The following is a 24,598-nucleotide window of genomic DNA, read 5'->3' on the forward strand; positions in this document are numbered from 1 at the left end:
CTTTGTGTACTAAACCTATTTTTGGTTAGTTCAAAAAATTGTTCGCAATTTGTATTGATGTGGCAGGAGTTCTGGAACTGAATTTATATTTCTCAACTTGAAAAACAGCACTCGCCCGGTCGGTCGAGTATTTAACTAACTTTACTCGCCCGACCGTCAACTTCACTCGCATATGCAAACGGTCGAGTGGATTCTTCAATGCCTGCAACAGCAAACAAATTCAGTGCCTTCAGCGCTTTGATTAAGCTCTGCAAACATGCTTTACATTGAATTTTAGAAAGCTGCAATTTCAGAATGTAAATTTTGACCTAATTAATTATGCCTTGTAAAGGGGATATTTTTATATTATAATGATACAAGTTACAACAACAAAATTCTCCTTTCCATACCATTTTATTAATATCCCTTAATCTCAGTTTAAGAAACTATACATTTCAATGTGGGAAAGTAAACATTTCAATGAAGAAAATAAAATGTCAACAAGAGAACCGCATAACGGGTGCCACGCTCGGCTGCGAAAGCTTGTCAGATTTTTTTTTTTAGAGGTCACAGTGCTTTGACCTAGTGACCCAACAAGAGATGTGTTTGTAAGAAACACAATGCCCATTACTGCACCGCATTGAAATAAAATTTATATTTATCATTTGGCAGGTATAGAAATCATCTCCCTTTAAAGGTTATTACTTCCCTTGAATTTTGTCCAATCCAACCAGGGGAGGGGGCGGGGTCTCACAGTCAATTATGACCATGTGCCTGTGATTTAAAAGAGATCATAGCCAGAGTTGATCATGTATCTATGGACATAAGTCCACAGGTATGTAATGAACATCAAATCAATGATAATAATATCATTTTAAAAAACCTTGACATATCAATTATTTGGGTTATAAATAATCTAAATAATAAATCTGTACAGTAACTGTGAAAAGAACTTCAATTCTTGGTAAGGAAATATATGAGATTTATAATTATATAAATTACTTCCTTTTAAAATAATTGTCTGTAACAAATCTCTATTTTTTGTAGCAAATAATTAAAAGCCACTACCATGACTGTAGATTCACCACTCAAAATGTGCAGCTCCATGAGGTACACATGCTTGCCAAATATATAAAGTGGCTATGATCAATATTGAATAATTATCTCCCTTAAAAGCTTATAACTTCCCTTAAATTTGTATTTTTTACCGTAGACTGTAAAGGATGACCTTGACCTTTTACCACAATGTGTTTGTCAGAAACACAATGCCGCCTACTGCGCCGCTTTGATTGATTTAACAAAAATATATACGTGGGAAGGTCAGATAACTATGTCCATTTAAAGCTTATTACTTCCCTTGATTTTGTTTTTTCGACCCTAGACCTTGAAGGATGATGTTTACCTTGAAATTTTACCACTCAAAATGTGCAGCTCCATGAGATACACATGCATGCCAAATATCAAGGTGCTATCTTCAATATTTAAAAAGTTATGGCCAATGTTAAGATTTTAGCACGACGCCTACGTTGGACGGCGGACGCCGAGCTGGCTATGACAATAGCTCGGGTTTTCTCCGAAAAAAGCCTCGCTAAAAATCAGATATGTTTAACTGATGAAAGCCATGAGCTCACACTAAAGACAAGCACAATTCTAGTTAAACTAGAGCTTTATAACAAAGTGACTAAAAATGCCTTCGCAATGCTTTGTCACAGGAATAGCAGCATTGCCAATGGCTAAGTTACGGGGCAAATAATTCAGGAACACGTGTATCACTAAATGTGGAATTTTTGTCTGGAATATCAACACTTGATGGTGATGACAAATTTCAAGTTTCAATAAAATTGTTTGAGAAATGTGGAGGAAGTTGGCTTCGCAATATTAAATATTTTACACATATGCCATAAAAATGGCAAAGTTCAAGGGCAGACAACTCAGGAAAGTGGATCATTGGGTATCAATCTTCATGGATAAGACTTATGTTTAAATTCAATCTCTTACGAAATGAAGAAGTATTTTGCTCAACAAACTTACAACTTATGAGGGCTGACCGACCAAATGAGCAACTCCAAATATACCCCCTCCGAAACTTTGTTAGCGGAGTAATAAAGATATATATAATATACAGGATTATATATTTATTGACATACATTTACACTTTAAATGAAATCGCTTTAATATGCAACATATAAAACTATTACGTAATGATTCTTATACAGAAGTTATTACATCAATTCAATTAGTTACATGAACACAAAACTCAAAACTTAGAACATACATGTCTGTAATGTGTAATAGTGAACGATTTTTTAAACAATACACGAGCAAATACGAAAACAAACTTTAGTCCAGCCTAAGCTGATAACAATAACTTTTAACCAGTAATTATGCAAAATAAGATTTCACAACACAATGCATGACTTATATGTTATTAACATGTTCATGAATTTGAAATATATAAATAAATACACAACAATAGTTTCTCTAAATATAGGAATGCTTTATTTCAGAAGTTTTATTTCCATATAAGGCTTCGAATGCCAAAAGGTAGTATCGCATATTACTAAATCAACAACATCAGACATGAGTTTTTATAACAACATTAACAAATAAATTGCTTAAAATTTACTTTGAATTGAAACATGCATTTATAATCATTTAAGGGATAAGCTTGCAAATTGTTTTTGTTAACCCTTAGTACCCATTACACATTTTTGCAAATTCCAATCTACCATTTTAATAAGTTATTAATTTATAAAACTTAAAATCATAAGGCAAGCAAAACACACATGATTTGAAGAGTTAAGATGATCCTAGAAATATGTTTGTTATAAATAAACTATTAAGTTGTGTAAATTTTGTCATAAACATATTTGTCGATAAAGTCAGTCCCATCTACTGCTATCTATTAAGGACATCTTTCAGTATAGCACTGGAGGTCGTATAAGCCGAGGGTGTGTTGCGACCTGACCCTGTGGGAGACCTTGACCTTTCAGAGGTTGCGACAAAGGTTGGTATGGTCTGAGGAACTGAGCCCACTGACCCCATGAGCAGATGAGAATTCTGGGAGCTCATCTGGTTAGTCGATTGGCCCGCACTGCTTGTGGGGCGTGTGGTGGTAAACGGGTTGTAGGTCGAGGTCGTTTGGGTCATCGACGAGGGGTTTGCATCGGCAGTGTGTCGAGGGGCAGTGAAAGGGTTGTAGGGTGGCTTGTGCTGGTCTTTCTGTTTCTGTTGAACGTCCCTCACCATTTCTTCAGCGGGCATACGTACGGCGGGAGGTGGTGGCGAGGACTCGCGCTCCAGGAACTTGACAAACATCTGGGAGAATGACTGGAATGTGGGAGTAAAATATGTGTTAACATTTGACAGAACGACTGCATTGTGAGAATGAAATATGTGTACATTAATAATAAGAAACATAGAGAATGACTTAGAAGACTTGTAGAAATGAAATATAAGTGCAGAATGCACAGGCGAATCTGGGACAATTACGCGCATGCATTAAGCCCCGTTATAATAGAGCGCTGCGCGAATAAAATAACATCCATACCGTGTCAGCAGGCCTGGTCCCTGGTGTACTGATGGTAGACCGTCTGGCTGGTGTGCTGGGAGGGGAGGCATGCTTCTGGGGACCACCACCAAACTTGAGGAAGCCTGGCACCCACCCGGACTTGTTCACATCCTCAATCTGAAATGAACAATCATATGACTATATAGCTGAAGACTTTCGCTATTTGCATGTTTGAAGAAGATTTTTTGTTTGAAATTTAAATTTGAGCTTTGCTCTGGGATAATGGGACAATGCATGTGCGTAGTCTTGTTCCGGATTACCTTGCACAGACGGCACAGGCTAATCAGTGAAAGCACTTTGAAATTTGTGTTATATTTAAAATTTATAGGAGGAAACTTCTTTATGAAAATCCAGTTTAGGCAAACAGTGTTTTTTCCCCAAGTTGCCTGTAGGACGACACTTTACACACATGAATACAACCCTGTTCTCCAATAGCATGGGTCACATTCCTGCATGTTTGAAGAGGAAACTTTGATTGATTCTTTTGTTATTTGTATGACAGGCCAGTAACAAAACTTGAGGAACCTTGGCACAGAGCTCATGTTTGCCATTATTGTTATGATTTTAAGACATCAACAGACAATATGACTTGGAAAAATCAAAGAAAAAGAGACTTGTAAATTACAAATTGTTTGTAGAACAAATGAAACAAAATTAAGTTTACAACCTAACACATTTTACTGTGAGTTAGGTTTTCTCTGTTCAAATTATCACTCTGATGGTATTAAATAAGACAGTAAATGCATGTAAAACTGTTTTCAATTAAACAAAATATATCATTCATCTGGTGCAAAGAAAATTAATACTGAAATATATCTTCTAGAAAGATAAACATTGTAAGAAAGCAATAAATGTCACTACCAACCTTTTCAAAGTCCTCCGCTGTAAAGAGAAGAACTCCCCCTATCATACGTAGAACATCATGACGCTGGTTCTGTGGAGTTGTGAAGTAACCCAAGAACAAGTTCTTGATAACCAGTCTGAAAAAGTGACCATTCAATTATTGAAACAACGGATGCTTAAAGACTCCACTAATAAATGTAAAACACAAGCGGCTTAATAGCAAATTTTGACTTGATTGGTAAATGTAACCTTGACCTTTGAGATAGGGAGTCAGGTGATACATGCAACTCTCCACATCATAATGGTGATCTTTAGAGTGGTAAGTAATTGTATAATTGCAACATCTAATACCAAGCAACAGGTTCTCAATAACCAGTCTGAAATAGACTGAAATTATGAAATATTGTTTATCAAGGAACCTGTTATTTGAACAGATGCTATGGTACCAGAGTCTGATAAGCCACAAGGAATTGACAAACATTGTGACAATTATGCCTTATCTGTATACACAGATATCATAAACAATCTCTCTGATGACATTCAGCTTTCTTGACAACCTTTCTTTGTGAAAAGCAATTATTAAAATATGTAGCTTCCACAGAAACTACTGCTTAAATTAACCCATTTCAGTTTGCAAACAACGGCTTTGGACTAAGATTTAGCAAAGTCTTGTAGCAATTGATGCTTGACTTGAGGATGGATCAACCAAATTGTTACAGAGTTAATATTGTTGTTGAATTAAAAATGGTTTTGCTTCATGGTTGAACTGCACAACGCAAGAGATTATTTTTTTTTGCTTTCATATTTATTTTTCATAAACTGGTTTCAGGGCAAAATGGCTTGGTATGCAGCCAGCATATCTTAGCACTAGAAAACTTCAAAACATATTCTTAAGACGCATACCGGTAACTGTAACATGGATGGCTGCATGGCTCTCTATAACTCGTATACTGACTTGGAACAATTGTAGAGGATTTAAGACTACATTTATATGTCTTATTTTGTTTAAGTGCCAATAGTATTTAGACTTTAGTTCTTTAGACATGGACACTCTAGCAATCATGTTCGCTTTTATACCAATACTGTTATGAGAGAAATAGAGACCATATTCTAAGTGAACTGAGGGCCTCTTATATTGCATTTTAAGAAAGTATAATCTTATTGACAATGCACTGGTTCAACCCAATAACAAGGGACAAAGTTGTCACAAAACCAGGTTTTAAATTTGAAAAAAAAGTCTGATAAAGGGCGACAACTCAAACTGAACTGATTGTTTATAATTAACCCCTTTGTTTCATAATAAATCTATTTTTAGTCATGGCGGCCTTGACCTTGGAGATATTGACGTAATTCTTTGGTGCGACACACCCTCCAATGATGGTGAACAAATGTGCCAAATGATTTTAAAATCTCACCACGAATGACATAGTTATGGACCGGACAAGCTCATTTATGGCCATTTTTGACCTTTGAACTTGAAGTGTGACCTTGACCTTGGAGATATCGGCGTAATTCTTTCGCGCGACACACCGTCTAATGATGGTGAACAAATGTGCAATATGATTTTAAAATCTAACCATGAACGACAAAGTTGTGGCCCGAACAAGCTTGTTCAGCCCGCCAGCCCGCCCACCCGCCCCGCCTACAAATTGCCAATCTAATAACCAGTTTTTTCCTTTGGAAAACCTGGTTAAAAAACATCTCAATAAGTCTCCGTTTTTACCCGCAAATTAGCTTCAGTAAATTTACTCCAAACTTCTCTATCTCATATACATTTCAGCTTTGCTCTGAGAAAACAGAACTTAATGCATGCGCATAAAGTGTCATCAAGTCATTTGTGCCATAACTGGCTTTTTGCTAAGATGAGACTTCCTTCAAATGAAAACAACAACAAAAGTGGAAAGCGTTGTCACTGATTACCCTGTGCAGACTGTAAAGGCATATCAGGCACGACACTATCCGCACATGCATTTAATCTCGTTTTCACAGAGCAAGACTCGTTTCTAGATTATCTTACTTGTCCACTTTGTCATCGTTTGTACTTTTCAAGTGCCGTAACTCTTCCTCTAATGTCTTCAAAGCAGACTCCCGAATTTGCACTGGAAAAAGGATAAAAAAATGTATTGCTTATTCCTAAAAATGTCACCCCATAGAATAATAAATAAATATAGACAAGGGCATTATTGATAATACTAAACAAGATACTTGGTGTAACTGATGTTGAGTTGTTTGCAGTTAGCAACATTCAAAGTCGTACATGACTGTATCTTACTTTTACCTTCACTAAAAATGCAAACATGGATGGTCTATACACACTCCACCATGTTTTTTGAAACATCTTAACCCATTTATGCCTAGCGTCTAGAAAAAAAGGCCTTGGCAAAAAGCGTAGACCCAGATGAGATGCCGCATGATGCGGCGTCTCATCAGGGTCTGCGCTGTTTGCTTAAAGGAATTTCTGTAAGAAATATTCTATATATAGAAAAAAATATACTAGACATCACTAATTTTGGAAATACATTGATCCAATTTAGAAGGATGGGAGAGTCCACTAGGCATAAATGGGTTAAAAAGTCTGTTTTCAGTCTCAGCTGAAGTCCTAAAACCCTGACTGGCCACAAGGTCTGCTCAACTTGTTACTTAGACCGGCCCTAATGCCACTATACAGGCCTGTCAATTACAAAATGGTACTTGATCTGAATGTTTTACAAGGCATGAAGGTCAATATTTTTTAAATAATTTCTGGACAGTTTTACTGTCTCAGTTTGAGGGATGGCAGACTTGTATGGCGCTGTGTAATTTATTATATTCATTTCATGCGGAAGTGGAAACATTGAAGCCATGATTTGGGCAAATGGGACTTAATGCATGTGCATGAAGTGTCAACCCATATTAGCCGATGCAGTTTGCACAGGCAAATTAGGCACAACACTTACCCCCTTGACTCGATTTTTGTTTACAATAGTTTATTTATTGGAAAAAAATAATTCAAGTCGAAAGTGTCGTCCCTTATTGCACAGGCTAACATGGAACGACACTACCCACATGCATTAACCCCTTTTTCCAAGAGTGTAACTTATATATATTTTCAGTTGTCTAATAAATTATAACATTATTTTTTTACTACTACAGAAGAGAAAGGCAAGTCTGGGGTTGTAAACGTGCAAATGTACTAGGTCTGTTTTCAAATCCCACAAAACATGACTACACATCTAAGCAAGATGCCTCTTTACAAGGTTTAAACATCATGTTTTACTTGTTCAAATTTGTATCGCCCATACTGGCTAAAAAGAACAGAAGAAGCATACAGACTGTAGCAAGAAGGCATGCAAAGTAGGAAAAGGTCAAAAAGCAGGGTTTTACTTAGGAAAAAAACAAGCATTTTTTAAATAATACACTTTCAGCAAAAAGATCCTTTGTGTTATAGCACAAATTTTCACATCTGCATTGGCTCTGTACACATAAATCCATCCACATTTCCAGTCAACGTCAAAATCCATTAAATAATCCTTTATTTTGTTAATACCTCCCAGTCCTAAATCCAAAAATCCATAATCCTGAATCCAAGTTGTTTTTCTATTTCCTAGGTACTATAGACATTGTCAATTATTTCCAGAATGTACTCCTTTTTAATCATCAAATGATAATGATCCTTTATCCATTTCAAATTTCTTGATAAAAAGATTTTAAATCATCACTTCAACCATGTGTCCTCTTATATTTCAATACCCGACACAAATCTGTGATTTTTACATTCAAACTGAAAAACCTCTTCTCAAACAATTTTTAGAATTCCTTTTCCTCTTATGTACCACAAAATAGTAATTATATGCCAACTGCATTTGACTCAAAGTTTATGAAAGGCGGCCTACGAACATCACATAAGGTACTGAAACAGTTTCAATCAGTACCTGATGTAATACTCATAACCAACCTTTCTCATGTCAAACATAAGGTTCACACAAACAACCATATCTCCGGTCAAACGTTTGTAGCACTCCTTTTCCATTCTTTTTGCAGTTTTTGGTCCCGCGACATCTTTAATCCTTTTTAAGATGCACAAGATGTCCACACAGGCTTATCCGGGATGATACTTTCTGCCTAGACTGGATTTTGGATTAGAAGAGATTTCCTTTAAATATTGAAATTTGAAATATTCCATATAATACTGAAATAGTTGTCCCTGCACAGGCTTATCTGGGATTGCACTACGCACAAGCCCCATTTTCACAGAGCGCCGATCCTTTTTATAGTCATTGTCTGTCACCATAGTGACAACCTGGTCATTTCCAACATAATCATATTGCAAGAATCCTTCTTTTCTCCATTTTCCTTCATTGACTTCATGACAAATTTCCCATCATTGCTAATCCTCGTTAATCCGGTGATATAAATCCACTCTCCGTTGGCTGGACTATGAATAAATCGGACTCCATCGTACCGACGTCATGTATATTATATACGCATTAAATGGTACATAGCTATTCAGTTGGTTAAAAGTTACCAAAATCATAACATCATGCCAATGTTAAAGACAGTGGTTAGACACACTGAGGATTACATTCAATTTTTCCTCCATTCCGACAAATGCATCAATGGGGCGTTAGGTGTTAGTATCCACATTTGTTCGATCTCTGCCGGTAATTTGAGGATACATTCCCTAGACTCAGAATTACCAGCTGAGATTAAACCCACATGAACATGCACTTGCATCAAACAGAAATGTAGTGTTCAAGATGCATTCCAATTAAAAACATCCCGTTATTTGGGGTGAGTTAAAACCAAACTATATAATTATTGCTGCATTCCGATAAAAAAAGACAAGTAAATGGGTATTTGTTTTATAAAAAGAATCATTATATTGTAACATTTAAATTGCAAAAGAAAATGTATTTATTACTTTTAAAATCACCTTTGTTGTTGCTGTTAAATTCCTTTAAGGTATCCATGAAATTATGTGTTTGTAATAATGTTTACATTTAAAAACAAGATTGTGCGATTCCCAGTCAACAATTGACAATAAAAAATTAGCTTCTACATAACAACAACAAAGAAATTGTAAAATAGAAAGGGAAAGTTAAGTCATCCATGCACAAATGATTCATAATTTGAATTTTAGATACATGCTTAAAGTTAATTTGAAATTCTTATTGACAGAAATATCAACTTTGTTTGACAAAATGTGACACAACATGCACAATTATTAATTGACACAAAACCACAAAATGTTTATGCATTATACACACAAATTTGTGTTAAATACAATTTATCTCCAGTCATCAACATTAAATGTCATAATTCCTGGTGTTTTTGTTTGCAGATGCTTTGCAAAGGATTATAAATAAAATGACAAAATTTTTATCAAAAACAAAAAATTGCAACTTTTTCATTTTCAAGTATAATTTTTCTTTCCCAGTACCGGTATTATGTTGCACGGTCATGTCCGCATTAAAAATTGTATTGATTCAGCGTTGTTTTATCATTCACAGTTGTGACAAAAACTTGCACATTCACTGAAACAATTTCAAGAGCAGAGATCAGCTCACAGTCGTTAGCAAGAACAGACAACTTAGTAAGCGACTACAAAGCAAGCTAGATAAAAAGAATAGAGAACAGAACGAGGCAAGATAAGAGATACACAAATATTACAACATCACAGTTGACACCACTAGAACTGCCCTTACCGTTGTTTGCCTATCCGTTTGCCAAATATCACCTAGCAACCTGAGAATGGGAGACAACTCAGGATTACCAGCTGATATTATGCTACCAGACGGCCATTTTAAGGACCAAAAATCCACTTTTAGACTAAGCTCTCGAGTCCACTCCTTAGTTTACATTTTCCATAGTCATATTGCAGAGGTAAAACATACAAGAAAAAAAATTGAAATGACAGATTTTTAGAAAACTGTAGGCAGAAAAAATGCGTAAAGCAATGATTTGCTGAGCTAAAAGCCTTGCTCTATGGCAAAGGAGAATGTTGCTTGATCATTAGTGAATTCTGGAAAGCAAATTTGAAAAGCAAATCTAACAAATAAAAAAAGCTGGCAGTAAACTTTGTGTGAAAGCGTTCTCCAAATAGATTCTGAAATATCTAGAAACAGGCAATGGGCAGTAATAGCGGGGACACTGGCACACACAGACACACATAGGCACACAGGAAAGATAGTAGCAGGCAGCTAATGCAGCAGACACATGACATGATTTGTAAGTGATAAACACATGTTATGGATCTTTGCATCAAAGGTACAACTTTATGACAAACATAAGCATTAAAATGTTAAACATTGTATCTAAAGTATTTCAACCTATTTATTGCACACATAATTATAATCCAATTATGCACAAATCAAAATCTTTGTAAGCATAATACTGAAATACAAAAACGATTTGTCAAAATCATCAATATGATCCCAAATCCTGCAACAGTCTATCTCTTGTGTTATTCCATATTAATTCCTATAATAACTTTACAACACATATGAGATGCATTAACATAGACCATAATTTCACGGCGGTTTAATGGTTTCACGATGAGTAAGGCATGTAATTGTTACCAGCATAATTAAACATGGTTCATGCTCATTCAATTGTTTTAAATGTTTTCGCCCCAAGCTATGTGTCACCTCAGGCACACTCCATTTCAGACAAGACATTTCCACCTTGTTAGGCAGTAAACTTATATTGCAGCGATGGCTTGTTATCATGAAAAACACAACAATATTGCTATGAAGGAATAGACCAAAACCTTGTCTTTAGCTGAATATGACTCAATATCCTTTAGCTTATTTAATGATTGTCCAGGAAAATTAAGTTTACGAAAAGTAAGATATAAATACAGAGAAATGTTTTTTTTGTTTTTTGTTTAAGTTCAATTCCTTAAACTTATTGTGGTTCTAACAATTGAGTCCAAGGCTCATAAGTGGTATGTGTTTAATTTTGTTGAATGCAATAACTGTGGAATAACAATATCTCAGACAACAGATGTATATTGATGAATCTTTCTGTTGACCGTCAAGCTATTGTTTACTATACGGACATAAAGTACTTTGTGATATACAAATAAATGCTCATAACACAAACAGAACATTTTCAGCAACCATTTCAAATTCCTATGAGTTTAACCTATATGTGCCTTGCTCTGGGCAAACTGAGTTTAATGCATGGAGTAAAGTGCACACAGGCTAATCATGGACAACACTTTCCGCCTCAACTCGACTTTTACTAAGAAGATACTTTCTTTGATTTAAAAAAATACCATAAAAGTGGAAAGTGTCAGCCCCACTAAGCCTATGCAGACTGCACAGGCTAATTTGAGTGCCACTTCACCCTCAAGCATTAAGCCCCATTTTCCCAGAAAATGGGATAACACTTTCCTCACAAGCATCAGCTAAGTTGAGTGCCACTTCACGCTCATGCATGAAGCCCCATTTTCCCAACACCTGGCACATTTAAAGTTAATAAAGTTTCATGGTATTCATAGGCGCTCGATGGCAATGTTTTATTTATTTTTGTGCTTTTGTTTTTTAGTTACCCGTTGTTTATTATAATGCATACACATACTAAATCAATAAAAATCTTCTGACAAAAGGTCTTCTTACAAAAAAGATAGGTATGTACATAGTCAAACTATATTTTTTTAAGAAGACGTTTTGTAGGAAGATTTTTATTGATTTAGTATGTGTATGCATTATAATAAACTACGGGTAACTAAAAATAAAAAAATAAAAAAATTATTACAAAAAAATCGCCATCGAGCGCCTATGATAGTATTCAGAATTTTCATTAAATATTGTAGAACATTAACAAATTCATCATTTAAATGTATCTCCCTATTAATAACCGTAAAGAGAAGACAAGTTAAAAGGTTTATTGTTTTGTTTGCTATATCCAAAGTTACAAGACATATTACTATAATGAAACAATCTACAATGTAGCACTTAAAAAGGTAATCACAAATAATTACATACTGGTACATGTACAAAACTGATAAAAAAAACTACACCAATATCCAGCAAAATTGCAACAGACTATTTTTATTCTATAACATCCTCATGTGGTTTCATTTTTATTTTTTGATACATTTTTGAATTATAACCATTTACTGAAATCAGAATGCTGCATACTACAGCAATTATGTGTGAGATAACACATACAGGAGTGATCACAAATAGCCATGCTTATGAGCCACACAGCAGTTACATCTCTGCTTAAGACAAATACTTCATTTACCTGCCTGCTTATTACCCATACAGGATTAACCTCCCTGCTTATAACCTACATAGCAGTTACCTCCCTGCTTATGACCTACACAGGAGTTACCTCCCTGCTTATGACCTACACACGAGTTACCTCCCTGCTTATGATCTACACGGGAGTTACCTCCTTGCTTAGGATCACTTGCTTATTAACACAGCAGTTAATTCCCTGCTTATGACCTACACAAGAGTTACCTTCCTGCTTATGAACACACAGCAGTTACTTCCCTGCTAATGACCTACAAAGCAGTTACCTCCCTGCTTATGACCTACAAAGCAGTAACCTCCCTGCTAATGACCTACACAAGAGTTACCCTCCTTGCTTATGACCTACACAGGAGTTACCTCCCTGCTTATGACCTACACAGGAGTTACATCCCTGCTTATGATCTACACAGGAGTTACCTCCCTCCTGCTTATGACACACACAGCAGTTACCTCCCTGCTTACCCTCTTCTCGGAGTGCATCTATTGCCTCCTCCTTGCGGTCTAGTTGCTCTGAGAGCCTCGCTGCTGCCTCGAGTCCGTCTGACGCCTCGTCCAACTGGTCCTGCAAGCAGACAACAATATCTCAATTGGGAATAGAGCCTGGCTCTGTGGCTCTGGGAAAACTGGGCTAAATGCATGTGAGGAAAGTGTAATCCCATATAAGCCTCTACAGTCGGCACAGGCTAATTATTGATGACACTTTCCACTTTTTATGGTATTTTTCGTTTAAAGGAAGTCTCTTCTTTGCAAAAATCCAGTTTAAACAGGCAGTGTTGTCACTGATTAGAATGAGCTGGGACGACACTTAACACACACGCATTCCTAGAGAGAAACTCATTTATATAAAACTTTTTTTATTTTGAATTGTTTATTAGCAAATAAACAATAATTTACAGTTGTGTCCTGTTTGTGAAAACATGATGGTCACTTAAACTAACAGGTGGTTAGATCAAGATGCCAATAACATCACCCATAGGAGCTTGTAGTTTATTATTAATTGTACCATCACTTTTATTGATGTCGACTCAGTGAAATCATTTACTAATTCATTGGGACACCACTTTCTATGATAACAAATAAACAAATGGTCGCATGCTGTCTTGTTGTTTATTGGTATTTTATTAAAGTAAATTTAAATTATACTAATTGAGTGAATGAAGCATTATCATGTGATTTTCTCCAAGATTTCATTTAACATTTGTATTATTGCTTTTATTGCTTATTTTATGTTCATTCAAATTAGGTTGTACAAAGGTGCAAAATTCATGCCATAATTATTATGCAAAGTTAATTGCTCTGAAGTTTGTCCTTTAATGTGCCAGGTTTTGAATTCATTAACTAACCTTGCATGTTGACATTGATACCATGTTATTATTCACAGTCTATTTTAAATAAAATGCCATTTATGTTTAATATGCAACCTGTAATTTTATAACAGTTACCGGTATAGCATTATTGATATCGTTTGAAATAAAAGAGTATGATTTTGAAGAACCAGACAGTTTGCCTCCACACATTGAAATAGTATGCATTACTTAAAGGGTTTATTTTATTACATTAACCCATTTATGCCTAGTGGACTCTCCCATCCCTCTAAATTGGATCAATTTATTTCCAAAATTAGGGATGTCTAGTATATTTATTTCTATATTTAGAATATTTTTTACAGAAATTCCTTTAAGCAAACAGCGCAGACCCTGATGAGACGCCGCATCATGCGGCGTCTCATCTGGGTCTACACTGTTTGCCAAGTCCTTTTTTCTAGACGCTAGGCATAAATGGGTTACTTTTATTACATTAATAGTATTTCATGCTGATCTCTGCCCAATAACCATGATTCAGATTGGAAAATCTAAGGGGAGAAAAGTACAACCACAGAATGATGGACATGTACATAATATACAGATCTATAGGGAAGTTATGAGTGTACATTACTAAATAGCCAGCCAAGCAATGTTGTGCACAGTTATATAGTTTCAAATAAGTTAAAATCGCAATGTGATTGACAATAAATGTGTCAACATATACCAGTATTACTGTTATATAAAAATCTGACTCAACATATTGAAAGTATTAAGAACACTTTTTCACCTTTTTAATGTCATTAAAATCTAAAATTCTAACAGAGTTATACAAACAAATAATTACCCTTCTAAACTGACAAGATCCTTCTGCAGTTTATATAACTGGTATATAATTATATTCCACAAAGTGTAAAACACAATCATGTAACACAATCTTCACATGTACTACATTTCATTTATAATTAAAATGCTATAAAATGCACATCATGACATAAACTGCTCTAAATGCATGTAGACAACACGGTGCATGTAGTGTAATCATGTAGACAGCTAATTTGAAATTTTAAATAAGTTGATTTCCCTCCCACTTCACAGTACGCATGTCATACAAAGTGTGTGATTCATTCATATTCATAATGTGACATGTCTACTTGCCCATTAAAGCAGATGTTCCAAAGGAAATTAACATTAATTTCCTTTCAATTACACTTGCACAGAGTTGTTTTTTTCTCAAGTATTTCTTTTGAATTATTAACTATTCTTAACACTAGTGTAGTGAGTATAGGACTGCTTGAGACATTTTACAGCATTTGTTTTTTAACCTAAGATGTTTGTGATCAAGTGTTTTTCACACATTTATGCTCAATTCACAGTCCTAAAGGTTTTAACTTTGTACCTTTGTAATTTCAAGCATACAAGTCCTAAGCTTATACACTTCAACACTGTTATTTCGAAGTCGTCGGGACCGTTAAAAAAACTTCGGATTAACGTTAATTCGAAATAAACATTTGACAGAAGACTTCTTTGATTACTTAAAAACAAGGGACAAAATTGTCACAAAACCAGGTTTTCATTGTGAAAAAAAAATCTGATAAAGGGAGAAAACTCAAACTGAACTTTTGAAATGAACAAAAAAAAAATAACCCCCTTTGTATTTTTTTTTTTTTTAAATCTATTTTTAGTCGTGGCGACCTTGACATTAGAGATATTGACGTGATTCTTTCGTGCGACACACCGTCCCATGATGGTGAACAAATGTGCCAAATGATTTTAAAATCTCACAATGAATGACATAGTTATGGCCAGGACAAGCTAATTTATGGTCATTTTTGACCTTTGAACTCAAAGTGTGACCTTGACCTTGGAGATATCGACGTAATTATTTCGCGCGACACACCGTCCAATGATGGTGAACAAATGTGCCAAATAATTTTAAAATCTGACAATGAACGACATAGTTATGGCCCGGACAAGCTTGTTCCGCCCGCCTGCCAGCCCGCCAGCCAGCCCGCCAGCCAGCCAGCCAGCCAGCCAGCCAGCCAGCCAGCCCGCCCGCATTCGCCAATCTAATAACCAGTTTTTTCCTTCGGAAAACCTGGTTAATAAAACGTTGTGGAATTCGCATGATTTGGTTACACGCTTACTCAAAAACTTAAACTAGTCAGATAGCAATTTATTTCTACTCGTAACAAACGGGGGAATAAAACGATTCTTTTTCTTGTTTGTATTTTTCTCTAATTAAAGAACATATAAAATAAAACGAATAGCACAAATTATCAGACATACATACATATGCATACATTTTCAGAAATGAATTAACCTTTTTTTTTAAATAATACGCGATGTCTCTCTGAACACTGGCGTTCGCGCAGACGACAAATGGTGTAATTAACGGCTTTTGACGCGCCACGACAAAGGTGTGAAATTACGCTCAGTATTTTGCAGTTTTGACTTCGGAATAAAGATTGATAATAAGGTGCGAATTATAGTGTTGGGACCGACAGAATCACTTCGAATTAACGATTTCTTTGGTTTAACAAAGTTTGGATTAACAATGAAATTTTACATTAAACAAACAAGAATCAAAATCGGGACCAGAAAAATACTTCGAAATAACGGTGACTTCGGATTATCGGTGTTTGAAATAACGGTGTTGAAGTGTATTGCAACTTTAAAGTTTTTTTCGGTAAATAATGAGTACATTTAACCTTTTCCCACTCAGAGGCAAAGTGAAAATGGCTATGTGCAAACAGCATAAAACCAGAACAGCCTGCGAGTAACTCGCATTCTGTTCAGATTTAATGCTGTTTGCTGCTCATCAGTATCTAAGGGTTGGAAATGAAGCCTTTAAAACTTAAATTTAGTAATAAAGGTCTTAAATTAAATTTAACTTTTTATGGGACTACAAATGCGTCAAACTATGTATCTTAGTGGAAAAGGGTTTAATGAAAAGATCCTGAGAATGTAGGGGTAGATGGCCACAGTAATAATAGTATGACCCCTGCAAGACAAGACAAGTGGCTATGCTAGGAAACAAACTCTTCAACTTTGAACTAACAATAATATCACGTCCATCTGAATCTGATAAGCAGTTTATATAAAACAATACAGTATGATAAATTCAATTTCACATTTTATAGTAGAAGACCCTTCAAGTGTCTCTTTAACTCTGTACAACAATTTCTATTTGAATATAACTTGTTCTCATGATTTTTATCACTTTGAAATATCCGCTGTTTTATTTGTTCATTCAAATTTGTTGAAATGCAAAGTGGTCTATGAATTTCAAAATCAATAGCGAAGACCAAGTGAACCCAAGGTTTTATTCAATACAATTTGAAAGGCATATTTCATTTTCAAATATGTTTAGTTTTTTTCGTAATGCTCAAGGATATTGTGTATGCTGAATGGATACAACCTTTCAATGGCTAAAAAACTAATTGATGTAATTCTAAACTAATGAGCATTTCATAGAACCAAATAGTTATACATAACTATCATCAAACACCAAAATAAAGCATTACAAATTGTATAACTATACAAATATAATGAAAAAAAGTTTTATGCCATTTTAAGACTTATTAACATCACCATTATGAAGAAATTAAATTACATTGAGATTTTAAATAGATGCTTTAAAATAATTTATTATAAGATTTGTACAGGATTAGGTATTTTTCAACAAGTCCAACTTCGCCAAAAATCAATGGGCAGAAACAAAACTCACAATTTATGCAGGTGTAGACTGCTCATCTATTTTTCTTTTTAAAGGTGTAGGGACCTATCTCAATTTCAATCACAAAGGATGGAGGGGTGGAGTGGAGAGGGGTATATAGTGTGAGGGTGTGGTCATTTAATACATTATCTTCCAAAAATGCAAATAAAATGCAAAAAAAATCATTCTTTTTGTTTTTTGGGGGGGGGGATTCTTGGGTGGGATGGTTGGACGGTATTCAAAAATAAAATAATAAAAATAAATATTTGTGATTTTTAACCATGTTTGAAAAAAACAAGAGATGTGTTTGTCAGAAACACAATGTCCCCTACTGCGCCGCTTTGATTTTTTTAAATTTATTTTTTTACCTTTGACCTTGAAGGATGAGCTTGACCTTGAACTTCCACCACTCAAAATGTGCAGCTTTATGAGAAGGCCGCTTTGAAATATAATTTTTTTGACCTTTGACCTTGAAGGATGACCTTGACCTTGAAGGATGACCTTGAACTTTCACCACTCAAAATTTGCAGCTTCATGATAACGCCGCTTTGAATTTTTTTTTTTTTTGACCTTTGACCTTGAAGGTTGACCTTGACCTTGAAGAATGACCTTGACCTTCCACCACTCAAAATGTGCAGCTTCATGATAATGCCGCTTTGAAATTTTGTAGTTGTTTTTTTACCTTTAACCTTGAAGGATGACCTTGACCTTGAAGGATGACCTTGAACTTCCACCACTCAAAATGTGCAGCTTCATGAGAACGCTGCTTTGAATTATTATTTTTTTACCTTGAAGGATGACCTTGACCTTGAACTTCCACCACTCAAAATGTGCAGCTTCATGAGATACACATGCATGCCAAATATCAAGTTGCTATCTTCAATATATATTAAAAAAGTTATGGCCAATGTTAAAGTTTTCAGACGGACAGACGCCATATATTTGACATTTGACCTTGAAGGATGACCTTCACCTTCACCTTTCACCACTCAAAATGTTCAGCTCCATGAGATACACATGCATGCCAAATATCAAGTTGCTATTTTCAATATTGAAAAAGTTATGGCCAATGTTAAAGTTTTCGGACGGACAGACACCATAAATTTGACATTTGACCTTGAAGGATGACCTTGACCTTTCACCACTCAAAATGTGCAGCTCCATGAGGTACACATGCATGCCAAATATCAAGTTGCTATCTTAAAAAGGGAAAAAGTTATGGCCAATGTTAAAGATTTTTTCGGACTGACAGACAGACTGACTGACATACTGACGGACAGTTCAACTGCTATATGCCACCCTACTGGGGGCATAAAAAATATTTTTTTGGGGTGGGGATGGGGGTGGGGATAGTGTGGGGGGTGTGGTGGTCATTTATTAGATGACCTTTAATTATAAAAAAATAATGGGGGGGATTCGGGTGGGGGGTGGGGCGTGGGGGATGGTTTGGATGGAGTAAATTGTGGTATGTCAGGTAAGAGTTGTTTTGTCAAAGTATCAATCGAAGCAAATCATAAATAAAGAAGTTATGGCAATTTTAGCAAAATTTAATAATTTGACTTTGAGAGTCAAGGTCATTCAAAGATCAAGGTACAATTCAACTTGCCAGGTACAGTACCCTCATGATAGCATGAAAGTATTTAAAGTTTAAAAGCAATAGCCTTGATACTTTAGAAGTAAAGTGAATCTAAACACAAAATGTAACCATATATTCAAAGTTACTCAGTCAAAAAAGGGCCATAATTCGGTAAAAATGACAACCAGAGTTATGCAACTTGTCCTTTACTGTCCCCTTATGATAGTTTGCGAGTGTTCCAAGTATGAAAGCAATATCTATGATACTTTAGGGGTAAAGTGGACCAAAACACAAAACTTAAACAAATTTTCAAGTATAAAGGTCCCATAATTCTGTCAAAATGCCAGTCAGAGCTACATAACTTTGCCTGCACAGTCCCCTTACAATAGTTAGTAAGTGTTGCAAGTATGAAAGCAATGGCTTTGATACTTTAGGAAAAAAAGTGGACCTAAACACAAAACTGAACCAAATTTTCAATTTTCTACGTATAAAAAGGGCACATAATTCTGTCAAAATGCCAGTCAGAGTCACATAACTTTGCCTGCACAGTCCCCTTACGATAGTTAGTAAGTGTTGCAAGTATGAAAGCAATGGCTTTGATACTTTAGGAAAAAAGTGGACCTAAACACAAAACTTAACCAAATTTTCAATTTTCTAAGTATAAAAAGGGCCCATAATTCTGTCAAAATGCCAGTCAGAGTTACATAACTTTGCCTGCACAGTCCTCTTACGATAGTTAGTAAGTGTTGCAAGTATGAAAGCAATGGCTTTGATACTTTAGGAAAAAAGTGGACCTAAACACAAAACTTTACCAAATTTTCAATTTTCTAAGTATAAAAAGGGCACATAATTCTGTCAAAATGCCAGTCAGAGTTACATAACTTTGCCTGCACAGTCCCCTTATGATAGTTAATAAGTGTTGCAAGTATGAAAGCAATAGCTTTGATACTTAAGGAATAAAATGGACCTAAACACAAAACTTAACCAAAATTTTCAATTTTCTAAGTATAAAAAGGGCACATAATTCTGTCAAAATGCAAGCCAGAATAATCTAACTTTGCCTGCCCAGTCCCCTCATGATAGTAAGTAAGTGTAGCAAGTTTGAATGCAATAGCATTGATACTTTATGAGAAAAGTGTACCTAAACGCAAAACTTAACCGGACGCCGAGGCCAACAACAAGGTGATGACAATAGCTCATAATTTTTTTTCAAAAAATAGATGAGCTTATAAATTTTTTCAAAAAATAAATGAGCTAAAAATCAGCTCAATAAATGAAAGCGTTGATTAAAAAAACTCCAGAAAACTGTAATTAAAGAAAAAAAAGCTCATAAATTCGCCAAAATCAATGGACTGGAACAAAACCCACACTTTATTTGTAGGTCTTTTAGGTTGACTCAGATACCAAAAAAACAGCTCAATATGTGAAAGCGTTGCATTAAAAAACTACTTAAAACAGAACATTTCAAAGTCCAAGGCCCATAACTTTGCCAAAAATCAATAGACCAGAACGAAACTCACACTTCATCTGTAAGTCACATACCAAAAATCAGCTACATATCTGAAAGCGTTTCGTAAAAAACTCGGGAAAACTGAAAATGTCGAAGACAAACCCCCATAACCTTTCCATATATGAATGGACCAGAACACAACGCATAATTGATCTGTAGATCATGTAGGTAGACTCACATTTATAAAATCTGATCTATATGTGAAAGTGTTGCGTTAAAAAAAAAATCCGGAAAACTAAATGCCGGACAAACATTCAGACGGACAGTCCAACTGCTATATGCCACCCTCGCGGGAGCATAAAAAAATATAGTTGTTAATATGAGAAAGAATAAATCACGACTTCCAAGATGAATATTACTTTTAAACATCAGATTAGAATTCCATTTTAATGCAATCTGCAGGCTCTAATTATATGATAATAAGAAAGGAAGTAATCTTGAAGCATGGACTTGAGACATGGCTATGCATAATAAATGCTTGTAATGGTGTCTAGTTCACAGTGAACAGGTACAAGCATCTCAATTTCATTAAAAGCGCACATTCTGCAGCATTTTAAAATAAACTGCGGAAAGTTCAGAACCTTTTACTAAGGAATGACTCCATGCTCTTCAAAATTTGTTTTACAAAAGCTGTATGGAAATGGGTACCACTTTTAAATGAATAAATTTTAAACAAATCATAATTAAGGAACTAATAATAGGACAATAATTTCAAACCAATAAAATTGTAAAACAAATTCACAGTATATGTAATAGTACAATTATAAAATAATCAATATTTTAAGCAGTGGTTCACTAATTATTTTTCTTTTAATTTAAATTCTTAAGGTCATTGCATGTAAAGTCTGCAACATTTCATCAACTAGACTATATTTGGAGTGTTAATGAATAGTTGTTACTTTAGAAAATATATTTATTAGTTTACTTCCATATACAGACTTTATCATACAATTACATCAGAAAATGTAGGATGCAGGCGTGCATGTTACTCACACTGTACAAAAATATTCCTCAATCAAAACTTGAACTTGCAAATTGTTAGGGCGTTGGCTTGTTAACCCTTTGCATGCTGGGAAATTTGTGGTCTGCTAAAATGTCGTCTGCTGAATTTCTAAAATTAGCATTTTCTTCCATTTTTTTTCAAAGAATACTATCAGAATAGCAAACAGTTTGGATCCTGCTGAGACGCCATGTTCTGTGGCGTCTCATCTGGATCGAAACTGTTTGCAAAGACCTTCAAAATTCGGTTCAAGCACTGAAAGAGTTAATATTAACTACATTATAAGCCAGGACAATGAAACATTAACAGTCATAGAACGTATAACAATTACAATCAGAAATAAAATGTTCACATAGCAATATTGCAATTATGTGTATCTCTTTATACAGTGTGGAAATGCATGCTTAATTATTACCTGAATTAAAAAACAACAACATCACTGAAATCCCCATTCCTCAAATAATCTAAATTCTAGTTATCATCACCACATAAGGAAATGTGCTATAAAACATGTTTTATGTCCATTTCAAAGTAAAATTACCACCAAAATCACCTACGTCTGAACGTTTCCCAAATGATATAAAACTCCACAAAATGGCCGCTAAGTTCGGCGTGCAATGTGCCCCATTCTATGGGAGCTAGGCAGAGTTGAAAATCTCTATTGACACACCTTTATCAGACCTCAGAAAGGCAAACATTTCAGGCTTGTTCAAATATAAAACCAACTTGAAAACTACACATACTGATAACAGACTGCAGAACAAGCCAGCAAGATAACATGTCCCAAAAATCAATTCTACAATTTCAATTTACCCTTAGCTAAGACATAGTTTAGGCGGGAAACCTAGAACAAGCCCCATATATGAAATCCATATGAATTTTAAATTGCACACTTTTTCAAATTTAGAATCCCCATTAATCTATTGACTCAGAATGCCCATAATTCCAAATGATTTTTGTAATCACACATTTCTGCAAACTGACACACCAAAAATAGGAATCCATTTGAATTTTTAATCAAACAAATTCTGCATATGTTCAAACTAATACAGTTATTTATGCAAATCACAATAATCCAACTATGGTAAACAGCTTTTAATGTGTAAATGCACAAATTATTCAAAATCCAACAGCATCCAACTCTGAATATTGCAGGTTTTATTTTTAATCAAACACCGCCATGTGCTGAACATACAACTTTGTATAGGATGATATTTCATATCCAGCAGATACCAATGTCTGGAGAACAAAGATGAAATGCTGGCAAAGGTTTACAACATGTCAGAAAGAAAACCAAACCCACTTAAGGAAAATGTTTCAAATTTTTACTCATTGGGACATAATGATGTAGACATTTGGAGTATGGTAAGTTACCATACGCTAACCATTTATGCTTGAATTTTTAATAAATCTGTTATCATGATCAGGTAAGTATTAATATTGAGAATTCAAAAGTTCAAGCAAAAGAAGCTTTCTGAAGCCGTCTGAAGAATATAGGAACTCTTATGCTACCATTTGACTTGCAAAGTGCATGCATAAGCAAACCATGTTTACCATGAAAGAAAAACTAATGTTTGTGCAAACTTTATTGTATAGTTAAAGTGCCTATAAAAGGCTATATGTCTGTCAACCATACAAAGTCATTAATAAGGTAAAGTATTTTTACTAAAAATGTGTCAAGTAGTGCTTTGACTAGGGACAGATTAGTTCAGTCCACTTCAAATATGGTTGTACAGCTGGGAGATTGAGAGATGAGTTTTTCAAATTTTTATTCTTTGGGACAAAAAATACATGTATTATGTAGACAACAATTGATCACCAAAGAAATGTGAAACCCCATATAGAGCCTACAAACATCAAACCATTTTTTTACATGAAAAACTGCTGAAATATTTAATCTGAAAGATAAAAGGCTTTAAGATGTTTATGAAATCATGGAAAAACATTGTATTTAATTCTGCTTTGATCAATATTATACTAGTACCTTACAAAGGTACTGAAATTGAGTATTTCTCAAAACTGAACGAACAGAAAAGTGTGATACCAAATTAACCAAGTGACACAGAAAGAACTAAAAGATTTTTTATACAAGTCCATTTGAGACAGTTAACTTATTGATTTATTAACAAGTAGGGTTTTCTATGTAAAATTACATAAATTGTGTTTATCGCTTTGATCTCTTTATTTTGCAATTGCATGATGTTTGCAATGTTAAGTTCACATTCAAAATCATTAGTGATTAAAATTATTTACATGCACACTGTGAATGTATTCAAGACATCAACATATTTAACTTCTATGTTTGACCTTCACATTCTAAAAAAGGAAAGGAAAAACATTTGGACCACTACATATTTCAGAAAGCATTAATTGTGATTCCCAGCAAATATAGCTGTAAACTAGGCCTAAGCGTTCTTGAGTTATCATCCGGAAACCATCTGGTGGACAGACCGACCGACGGACAGACAGACCGACGGACCGACCGACATGTGCAAAACAATATACCCCCTCTTCTACGAATGGGGGCATAATAAAAAACAAGAGCACCGCATAACAGGTGCCAACGCTCAGCTGCAGGTGCGGTTTTGAATAAATGAAAGCTTGTCAGAATTTGTTGTTTTTTTAGAGGTCACAGTGACCTTGACCATTGACCTAGTGACCCAACAAGAGGGCCATGGTGGCCCTGGGTCGCTCACCTGAGTAGAAGTCATGTAAAGCAACGGTTGTTAACTTTGTTTTGTGAAGAAAAAGGGTTTGTTGTTTTGGCCGATATATAAATATATGCGTTATAAGGAGTTGTTTGTGTTTGTTTATGCTTTTTACAATAGACATTTGCTTCCCATTGCAACAAATG

At 35.0% G+C, this 24,598-nt stretch overlaps 1 protein-coding gene across 6 annotated transcripts in view; it reads right to left on the reverse strand.

Moving 5' to 3' along the window:
• Positions 1–374: 374 nt before the first annotated feature.
• The window catches only part of LOC127875248 (thyroid receptor-interacting protein 11-like), a 95,875-nt gene continuing 71,651 nt past the window's right edge, over positions 375–24,598 (reverse strand). For all 6 annotated transcript variants that reach the window (XM_052420156.1, XM_052420153.1, XM_052420155.1 and 3 more), the window contains 5 exons: positions 13,102–13,201; positions 6,411–6,492; positions 4,416–4,530; positions 3,530–3,667; positions 375–3,309 (listed from right to left, as the gene is read on the reverse strand). In XM_052420156.1, coding sequence (XP_052276116.1) covers positions 2,878–3,309; positions 3,530–3,667; positions 4,416–4,530; positions 6,411–6,492; positions 13,102–13,201 — 867 coding nt within the window. In that variant the 3' untranslated portion in view covers positions 375–2,877. The remainder of the gene's footprint in view (positions 3,310–3,529; positions 3,668–4,415; positions 4,531–6,410; positions 6,493–13,101; positions 13,202–24,598) is intronic.

The sequence above is a fragment of the Dreissena polymorpha genome, chromosome 3 (assembly GCF_020536995.1).
Source record: "Dreissena polymorpha isolate Duluth1 chromosome 3, UMN_Dpol_1.0, whole genome shotgun sequence".
Classification (NCBI taxonomy): domain Eukaryota; kingdom Metazoa; phylum Mollusca; class Bivalvia; order Myida; family Dreissenidae; genus Dreissena; species Dreissena polymorpha.